Raw genomic sequence first — 10,243 nt, 5'->3', positions numbered from 1 at the left:
TGCTACACAAGGGGTGTTTGTGAGTTTGGGACTTTTTGTGTATTTATTAGATTGCTACACAAGGGGTGTTTGTGAGTTTGGGACTTTTTGATTGCCCGTGCTTCGTACTATAAAAAATAAACCATATTTTAAAAAGGGAATTACAGTTTTCTATCCATCACATAAAGAAGATACATTTTAAGCTTTCCTAAAATCTCGCAATGGGCCCGGTTCAATGGGCTCAGTTCAATAGGCTCAGTTCAATGGGCTCAGTTCAATAGGCTCAGTTCAATGGGCTTAGTTCAATGGGCTCAGTTCAATGGGCTCAGTTCAATAGTCTCAGTTCAATGGGCTCAGTTCAATAGGCTCAGTTCAATGGGCTCAGTTCAATAGGCTCAGTTCAATAGGCTCAGTTCAATGGGTTGGCAGGTAGCCTAGTGGTTAGAGTGTTGGACTGAAATGTTGCAAGATCAAATCCCAGAGCTGGGAGATATGGGAGATATGCACGTGACAAGGTACAAATCTGTTGTTCTTCCCCTGAACAGGCAGTTAACCCAGTGATCCTAGGCTGTCATTGAAAATAAGAATTTGTTCTTAACTGACTTGCCTAGTTAAATAAAGGTAAAATAAAAAAAATGGGCTCAGTGGTTAGGTATAAATATGAGAAACAACACGTTAAATGATAAACCATTGCATCAAGGTTTTATTTTTATGACATGGGTTGATGGGTTTGACTCCTCTGTGTCTGTGGGTATCTCTCTCCATGAAATTGACAGTTGGTCATCACTTTTGTCCCGCCTCATTCCCTTAGGGTTTCAGGTCATCCATAGCGTCTTGGAGCCTGGAATAGAAAAAATAGGTATTAAAAAACAGGACATTCATTCATTAACAGGACAAACAATCATGCTATTCCTGGTTTATACTGTAGATGGCGTCAAACTACCTCATCCACTCACATTAGTAAGATGGCGCAGACAGATATGGCAGCTCTGCTTCAAGCTCCAAAGTACTATATTTCACTCATACAAGGCCTACTTGCTGCAGATGTGTCCAAAATCATTTTGTGTTTCTGCCATTTGACTTTGTCACAACTTCCAAGTATTTGACTCATGGTAAATGTCACCCCCACCTCATTATATTCTGTTTAACTCCCTAGATTTGATTTGATCCATGCACCATGGCGTATTGTGGTAGTTGAGCTTGAAGCATAGCTGTGATTGAATCAAGAATTTGACCCTCAACTATTTGTTCTTATTCTTGCGTGATAACCGATTAAAAATAAACATTTTATTTAATCTCAATCAGCTCAACACTTCTCAGAGCTAAGGGTGCATCTCAATAGTGTAAAGTTGCTTCCTCTCATTCTCGCCTTCTTTCCTTCACTGATGTCAACAAACTGGATTGCGAAAAGTCTGCCTAACTAACATCCACCTATCGATGTGTCTGTAAATCAGTGCACATGAAGGAAACAAATCTAGGCGAGAGGAAGCAGGTTTAGACTATTAAGATGCACCCCAATAGTCAGTCAATGGCCCAATCCTAAATCAACCTTCAGGCCCTATGTCACATGCACTTGTGGAGATCTGAGAAGATTTGATTGGAATAACCAATATGATGAAACTTCCACCTGGCCTATCAAGGTGGAAGGTGGAGCTATGAACATAATGCTTATACCTATCTAATTGGTCTACGGGTTGATTTAGGATTGGACCAATCTCCCTCATCCCCTCGTCCACTCACTTGAAGTCCCCTCCGTCGAGCAGGCTCCTGTAGGTGGCGATCTCGGCCTCCAGCTTCATCTTCATGTTGAGCAGCGCCTCATACTCCTGGCCCTGATGCTGGATGTTGCCCCGCAGGTTGGTCAGCTCGCCCTCCAGACGGATGAGGATGGCATTGTACTTCTCCACCTCCATGTTGGAACGCATCTCCACGTTATGCAAGGTGTCCTCTAAGGAGGATTTCTGTTTGAAATAACAGGAGAATTTTGGGAATGTTGTTGAATGACATTGGGATTATTAGAATGTTGGAATTTGGAGATATGAAGGGTATGGCTAAGGTATGGTGAGCGGCGCTATAGGAGGACAGGCTCATTGTATTGACTGGAACGGAATACACGGAATGGAGTCAAATGTGTTTTCCATTTGTTGGATGTGTTTGATACCATTCCATGAATTCCATTCCAGCCCTTACAATGAGCACATCCACCCATAGCGCCTCCCACCAGCCTCCTCTGTTGTACATAGAGGACATACTGGGGTTACTATCAGTTCCATTCCTGCTCTGGAGAATATAGGAATTTAACTGAAATATGTTATCATCATATTGAAAGAATATCTTACCAAGCTTTGTTGGGACGCCAGCTCAATCTCGAGGGTCTGTAGCTGTCTATGTAGGTCACTCATCTCAACCTGGGCCCCCTGCAGGGCCTCTGTGTTCTGTGATACCTGCACCTGCACGTCTGAGATCTATACCACAGCACAAAGGGAGAGAGATGGGAGGGAGGGAGGGAGAAAGGGAGAGAAGCTGAGTCAACTTGAGAGGTAAATTCATGTTTTGTAGTTCAGGCTTTTGTTGTGTGACTAGACTACCCAGATATGATACTGGTTTGTGCAACAAAACAAGTTTTTATTGGAAAGCTACACATTTTGCAAATACACATTTTTATATTGGCCTGTGGGTGTGAGGTAGTCCATTTCAATTCCAATTGCGGATCAAAAACAGAGTATTATAGGCTTTATTTTTATTAACTTATTTTATTTTATTAAACCTTTATTTAAATAGGCAAGTAATTTAAGAACAAATTCTTATTTATTCTTACCCCAGCCAAACCTGTACTTTATGTGGTGTGTAATGTTAGTATGTATGAAGTTATGATAAGAACATATCCATCCTTCTTTCCTTCTGAACACTGTAAAGATAGGATGGGCAAACCTGGTTTTCGTGCCACACTTTGAGGTCCTCTGCGTTCTTCAGAGCCATCTTCTCGTACTTGGCCCTCATCTCCTCCATGACCAGTGACATGTCCTGACCCTTGGGGGCGTCCACGTCCACCTGCACCCCCGACTGAGTGATCTGGTTCCTCATCTCCGTCACTTCCTGTTGGAGAGAGGGAAGAAGGGAAGGGGGGAGAGAGAGAGAGAGAGACAGAGGCATGAGAAATAGTAAGGCATTCCAAAATTGACCAACTGTGAAAAGTTCATAGCTAGCGATGAGGTTAGTCTGATTTTGTTATCACGTTATCATCATTCTTCCTGGATTATATCATTCTTAAATCTAGTCTGGAAATGTTCTATTTCATGCAAATATTAAATTGTTTGACATGGACATTCAATCTCAATCAGGGGAGAACAACTGCCACGTCTCATTGAAGCCATGAAGTTAAAGGCCGACCAAGGTACTGCAGGCTGTTGTTTTCGGAAAGCAGGATCCCCCATTATAGTGAATGGGAAAATGGCAATCTTCATTGGCAATATTTGTGTAAACATTTTTTTTTTCAGAAGATGGTAATGGTACCAATATTTGCTTCTATCACACCAAATGTATGTCCTTGAACCAACTATTTTAAAATCGCACACAGAAGAAGTTATAAGGATATTCAAATTGCTACCGGCAGCCTGCAGTACCTCAGTATGCCTTCAATTTGAGATAATCAATGAGAGGGGGCAGCACTGAGCTAGCCTGCAATGTCGCTACCTGGAGTAGCTCAAATTGAGCATGTTAAGTCTTGAGAATCCCCCCCATGAGACGCTTCCAATAATAATATTAGTCTTCAACCTATTCAAATACAATACAAATATTAATTTTAAAATTATAATTTGATGTGGATATTCAATATTAATACTATAGCTCACATTGTCATGGTTCTTCCTGAGGAAGATGAGCTCCTCCTTCACGGCCTCGATCTCACTCTCCGCGTTCATCCTGCCCATGTTGGTGTCATCGATGACCTTCTTCAGCCCAGCAATGTCTGCCTCCACTGACTGGCGAATGCCATTCTCAGATTCAAACCTGTGGGCATAGGGAGACTGTCACTACACTCCTTGTTGACATGAAATAGTTGGAAATTGTGACCTTGGGACTTTATCTGAGAAAAGCATTGTTCTGAGATATTAAGCAACAAAGTTTTCACATCCCAGATCTCTGAACTGTTTTGTAGTGAAGTCTTCTTTCATAACCCTCACCTTAAAGGTACCTAGTGCGGAGTATAAAAATCCTTAGACGTAAAAAAAAAAAAAATGTATCTTCTTTTTTTATTTTCTATCTAACATGTCTGAATTTGTCATGTTCAGTTAAAAAAATGTTTAACTATTTGAATACATAAATGATAGAATAATACAAAGATAGCATGGGTGAAATTGCCACTGGGATGGGAGAACAGGGCCCGGATTCCCGATAGCGACGGAACTTAGACTTACGTGTGTTTTAATGATGCACCTTTCTTACAATGGCCAAAGATGTAACATGCCTTTCCCAAAACACCACACAGAGACAATGGCCGCTAAGTGAGTCGTTGGAGCATGTGTCGATACTGGTAGGATCGAAAGAAAGCGAGCACTGCGCTCGGATCAGCTTTCTCCATTCAAATCTTACCGGAAATCTTACCGGCTGGAGATAAAATGTATGACGATGTAATGAGACGGACACTTTTTACATCCTGCAGGTTTCTCCGATCAAGTAACCTAACCTAAACTGCACCCAATCAAATAAAAATGCGCTGTCATGTTAACAAACAACACATCCTAAAAACAGAATAGGTAAAAGTAAAATGGACAATATGGAATTGACAATCACAACTTTTGTCCTGGGGTTTCACCTCATTGTCATGATCAGTGGTTTCAAGTTTGTATCCGTACATTTTTGATAAGCTGATCATAGCGAAAAATTAAATAGTTCTGCATTTCCAACTGTGTAAACACATTACAAACAGGCTTACGATAACTCCTGATAAAGTTGGGTAGCTGATATTCAGAGCTTAAATAGCCAAATTAATTAGTCACAGGAAACAGGACTAATAAAGCCAATGCAACGGCCTGTTTGACAAATGGTGGGCCTACCACATGAGGCTACACCCCAGTAAGCACGGTCAGTCGTAGTCCTTTTTTTTGGTGTTTTACAAATGGTAGGCTTACATCATAGAAGGGCATTCATACAATTCAATTTAAGGCAAAACAACAGGCACCTCAGTATGCATGGAACGACGCTGACGCTTTTTGAACGTTTTGCTTTGGTGCAGTCCAGACCGGACTTGATTTCTACATCCACGGAAATTCAATAGATTGGACATGATTTGGAAAGGCACACACCTGTCTATATAAGGTCCCACAGCTGACAGTGCATGTGAGGTCAAAAACCAAGCCATGAGGTCAATGGAATTGTCCGTAGAGCTCCGAGACAGGATTGTGTTGAGGCACAGATCTGGGGAAGGATACTAAACATTTCTGCAGCATTGAAGGTCCCCATAAACACAGTGGCCTCCATAATTCTTAAATAGAAGGTTGGAACCACCAAGACTCTTCCTAGAGCTGGCCACACAGCCAAACTGAGAAATCAGTGGAGAAGGGCCTTGGTCAGGCAGGTGACCAAGAAACCGATGGTCACTCTGACAGAGCTCCAGAGTTCGTCTGTAGAGATGGGAGAACCTTCCAGAAGAACAACCATCTCTGCAGCACTCCACCAATCAGGCCTTTATGGTAGAGTGGCCAGACGGAAGCCATTCTTCAGTAAAAGGCACATGTCAGCCTGCTTAGAGTTTGCCAAAAGGCACCTAAATGACTCTCAGACCATGAGAAACAAGATTCTCTGGTCTGATGAAGCCAAGATTGAACTCTGGCCTGAATGCCAAGCGTCACATCCATATGGTGGTGGCAGCATCATGCTGTGGGGATATTTTTCAGCGGCAGGGACTGGGAGACTAGTCAGGATCGAGGCAAAGATAAAAAAGTAAAAGTACAGAGAGATCCTTTATGAAAATCTGCTCCAGAGTGCTTAGGACCTCAGACTGGGGGCGAATGTTTACTTTCCAACACGACAACGACCCTAAGCACACAGCCAAGACAACACAGGCGTGGCTTTAGGACAGGTCTCTGAATGTCCCTGAGTGGCCCAGCCAGATCCCAGACTTGAACCCGATCGAACATCTCTGGAGAGACCTGAAAATAGCTGTGCAGCAACGCTCCCCATCCAACCTGACAGAGCTTGAGAGGATCTGCAGAGAAGAATGGGAGAAACACCCCAAATACAGGTGTGCCAAGCTTGGAGTGTCATACCCAAGAAGTCGTCTACTCTTCGTCCGTCCCCCCAATATCTAAACTACAATTTCGCCGTTGCAAGACAGTCAGAACACATCATAATATACATTAAGAAATGTATCATGATCAACAGAGAAATTACTGTCATCACTGAACAATGATGCGACAACATCATTTACTTTAAGATTTTTGACAGTGTTTTTTGTTGTTGCCATTATTGTTGGCTAAACTAGCCTAGATCGTACTTAGAGGGACATGGCAAAGACATGTGTTCTGATTGGTCCATTTGTATTTATTCAGGCGTGTGATTGGATTGCAGATAAAACCTTATAGCGCCAAGTTAAAATGGGTTTATGCAGATATACGTTTCTAGTTTTCCATTTTTTTTTTCATTTAAAATGTACAGTAGTTTATTGTATTTAAATATTTTACTTCACAATCATCTGAAGAACCTTCTTAAGATAATTTATGTGATTATCTCATTTTTGACAAAAATGCCAGATTGAACCTTGAACCAAGGTCTCGAAAAGATGGGGTGAAGGCACAAAATGGCTGCCGTGTTTCAGTTCACTATGAAAGGGAAAATGGATATCTAGTCAGTTGCTCAACCAAAATGTGTTGACTCAGACACTAATTTGAAGGCAATTTTGATTCTCTCCCTCCTTTTTATTATCATTAGAATTTGGGGAGGGAGGCCTCTTGAGTGGTGCAGTGGTCTAAGGCACTGCATCGCAGTGCTAGCTGTGCCACTGGAGATTCTGGATTCGAGTCCAGGCTCTGTCGTAGCCGACCGCGACCGGGAGACCAATGGGGTGGCGCACAATAGGCCCGGCGTCGTCCGGTTTAGGGGAAGGTTTGGCTTGTAGGGATGTCCTTGTCCCATTGCGCACCAGTGACTCCTGTGGTGGGATGGGCGCAGTGCACGCTGACACGGTTGCCAGGTGTATGGTGTTTCACCCAACACATTGTTATGGCTGGCTTCCGCGTTAAGTGGGCATTGGGTCAAGAAGCAGTGCGGCTTGGTTTGGTTGTGTTTCGGAGGACTCGTAACTCTCGACCTTCGCCTCTCCAGAGTCTGTATACAAAGTTGTGGCTCAACCAGTGTGCAGAAAGATGTAATTTACAGTGGTAAACTCACTTGACTTTGAAGTCATCTGCAGCTAAGCGGGCATTATCGATTTGGAGCACAAGGCTAGCATTGTCCGCTGTCGCATCAAAGACCTATTGGAGAAAAAGATTGTTAATGCTAATGAATACATGACAATAACAGACTAAATCTTTTGGAGGACAATTTTGCAGATGATGTGAGCATTATGATGCTTTACTTAACATAACTTTTGAATCCATGTCAGTTATAGAGGAAAGCTGTAGGCCTGTAGCTGTAGGCCTGTAGCTGTAGGTCTGTAGCTGTAGGCCTGTAGCTGTAGGCCTGTATGTTTCCCCCCACTTCTTAATTCTAACTATAATTGTGTGTGTCATACACAGATGAGCTGGCAGTAATAAAGCAGAACTAAAACAGATCACGGGATCTGCTGCTCATCACCACCATTTTATATCTAAGACTCTCAGGGGAGTGATATTGAAACTGCAGGTTGAGTGAATCACAAATGAATCTATGGTTACCGTCACATGTCTCTAAGAAAAAAGAGGAACCACAAACGGAAGAACAGGAAAATTAGTTCTCTCTCTAGGGCTGAATCTGTTCTCAATTTTCATTGTTAATAGACAAAGGCGGGGCTTCCTGTCCCCCACAAAACCATAAAGAGAGCCCCCCCCCCCCCCAAAAAAAAAGATCTGTGTGTTTCTACCATGGCATTCTGGTGTGAATCACACAAAAAAGGAACCTCTTGTCCCTTTATGTGTCCGGCAAGTGGAACAAGGCTAACATTCATCATAAGAGTGCCATCATAAACTATAGAGGGCCTCTGAATTCTTTTGGACAAAAGTCTGTTTTTGCCAGGAATTCATGAGATCTTGTTGGAATTCTTAGAGATCTTTGACTGTGCTGTGAGTAGTTTACAGAGACTTTGACTGTTCTGTGTGGAGCTATAATGGTTATACAACCAGCACACCCACCATGTGTTTCAAATCTCACAGGGGATTCTTTTTGTGTGTTGTCACACCACATCTGGTTCACATTGCTGGTCCCTCCCACACCACACTACGCCCCAGAGTAACCAAGGAGAGTGACCTGGCGAGTTGGAAACGATCTTGGAACATTGTTTATGGGTTTTGGTCAGTTTTTTGATGATGATTCACTGCTTCCACCAAAGGATTAATTTGAGGAACTATTTGACCAGTTTGAGGAGTGAGGGAACTAGGGAAGGAGGGGGAAGGAAAGGGGATATCTGCCCCATCCGGCCCCACCCTCTATTCAGTTGTTAGGACATTTTATAAGGCAGTTGTTACAAAGCAGGGTTCATCACAGAAATGTTGAAGTGAAGACAGAAAGAGTGAGAAGCAAAGTATAAATGGGTGAATAAATAATTTTCACTATGCTTAAATTAATTCTTGGAGGGACATCTCTCATACCATATGGGTTTTAGTTCACAGAAAAGTTGCAACAGTGGTGACATTACATGGATATTTTGATTTATAGGTTAATCAAATAAGGATGATCTATGAACACACGTATCTGAAGCAACAAAAGACAAAACAAATTCCTCACCTTAAGCCTTTTTCTACACACATTATCAACCCTCTCTCTCTCTCTCTCCCTCTCTCTCTCTCTCTGTCACTCTCTCTTTGTCTCTATCACTCTTGTAATGATACTGTATTATTATTTGTTTGAATGTAATACTACATCAAGACACCCCATATTGCTCTCTCTCTTTCTCATTCACACCCCCACCTTCTTGCGCAGGTCGTCCAGTATAGGGCTGTACTTGCTGTAGTCGCGGGCATCTGGTCCTCCCTTCTCCAGGGCCTCTCGGATCTTCATCTCCAGCTGTCCGTTGGCCTGCTCCAGGTTCCTCACCGTCTCCAGGTAGTTGGCCAGACGGTCGTTCAGGTTCTGCATGGCCCCCTTCTCGTTTCCCATGACGTGACCACCGCCACCACCTGCCGCCGTCGTCTTGATCAGACCACCCGTGCCCAAACCCATAGCGGCGCCCATGCCACCACCCATGCCCATACCACCGCCGCTCACCTTAAAGGAGGATGTGGAGTAGGAGGAGGAGCTGGCCGGGGCACCGCTGCGGAGGCCCCCGTAGGCTGTGGAGGAAATGCGGGTGCCCTGGCCTCCGGCCCCGCCATAGGTGCTGGCGGCCCGGTAGGAGGACACAGGCGCGGAGCGCTGGAAAGAGGTGTGGCTGCTGGACGGTCTGTAACTCATGACTGCTGATGGAGGAGTTAAAAGGAATTGAGAAGAGAGAGAGAGCGAGAGGAGACTGAGCTGAGATACAGAGAGAGTGACTCGGGTAGAATGAACCGGAGAACTAATACTCCCCCTACACAACTATCCTCTCTCTCTTTTTCGCAGGCCGGCCTCCAAGACCCTGCCTACATCCACACCCCCATCCTCTCTTTCCTACTCTCCTCCCTCTTCTCTCATGCTTTCATTCGCTCGGTTCCTTGTTTCCCCTGTTTTTTTGCATGCATCTAATGAAAAGCATACAGTACCAGTTAAAAGTTTGGACACACCTATTTTCTACATTGTAGAATAATAGTGAATTCATTGCAACTGTGAAATAACACATATGGAATCATGTAGTAACCAAATGTATTGACATTTTAGATTTTAGGTTCTTCAAAGTAGCCACCCTTATCCTTGATGACAGCTTTGTATTCTCTCAACTAAGTTCATAAGGTAGTCACCTGGAATGCTTGTCCAACAGTCTTGAAGGAGTTCCCACATATGCTGAGCACTTGTTGGCTACTTTTCCTTCACTCTGTGGTCTAACTCATCCCAAAGCCATCTCAATTGGGTTGAGTTCAGGTGATTGTGGAGGCCAGGTCATCTGATGCAGCACTCCATCACTCTCCTTCTTGGTCAAATAGCCTTTACACAGCCTGAA

General features: G+C 43.5%; 1 protein-coding gene across 1 annotated transcript; it reads right to left on the bottom strand.

Annotated features, from left to right (window-relative positions):
* Positions 1–659: 659 nt before the first annotated feature.
* On the bottom strand, positions 660–9,693 carry LOC139413811 (keratin, type I cytoskeletal 18-like). The gene is made up of 7 exons (XM_071161588.1): positions 9,079–9,693; positions 7,366–7,448; positions 3,831–3,987; positions 2,911–3,075; positions 2,319–2,444; positions 1,720–1,940; positions 660–820 (listed from the first exon to the last, which is right to left on the bottom strand). The coding sequence occupies exons 1-7, from the start codon at positions 9,559–9,561 to the stop codon at positions 787–789; spliced, it is 1,269 nt and encodes a 422-aa protein (XP_071017689.1). The 5' UTR covers positions 9,562–9,693; the 3' UTR covers positions 660–786.
* Between the last annotated feature and the right edge of the window lie 550 nt (positions 9,694–10,243).

The sequence above is a fragment of the Oncorhynchus clarkii genome, chromosome 7 (assembly GCF_045791955.1).
Source record: "Oncorhynchus clarkii lewisi isolate Uvic-CL-2024 chromosome 7, UVic_Ocla_1.0, whole genome shotgun sequence".
Classification (NCBI taxonomy): domain Eukaryota; kingdom Metazoa; phylum Chordata; class Actinopteri; order Salmoniformes; family Salmonidae; genus Oncorhynchus; species Oncorhynchus clarkii.
The sequence above is the reverse complement of the archived record's forward strand: the minus strand, read 5'-3'. Positions and strand labels throughout refer to the sequence as shown.

Bases quoted from the DNA above. Each gene is read 5' to 3' on its own strand.
- LOC139413811 (XM_071161588.1), bottom strand. From the start codon at position 9,561: ATGAGTTACAGACCGTCCAGCAGCCACACCTCTTTCCAGCGCTCCGCG. The intron at 7,449-9,078 runs GTGGGGGTGTGA...TTTCTCCAATAG, and splicing joins TGGACGACCTGCGCAAGAAG to GTCTTTGATGCGACAGCGGA. The intron at 2,445-2,910 runs GTTTGCCCATCC...GCTGTGGTATAG, and splicing joins AAGTGTGGCACGAAAACCAG to ATCTCAGACGTGCAGGTGCA.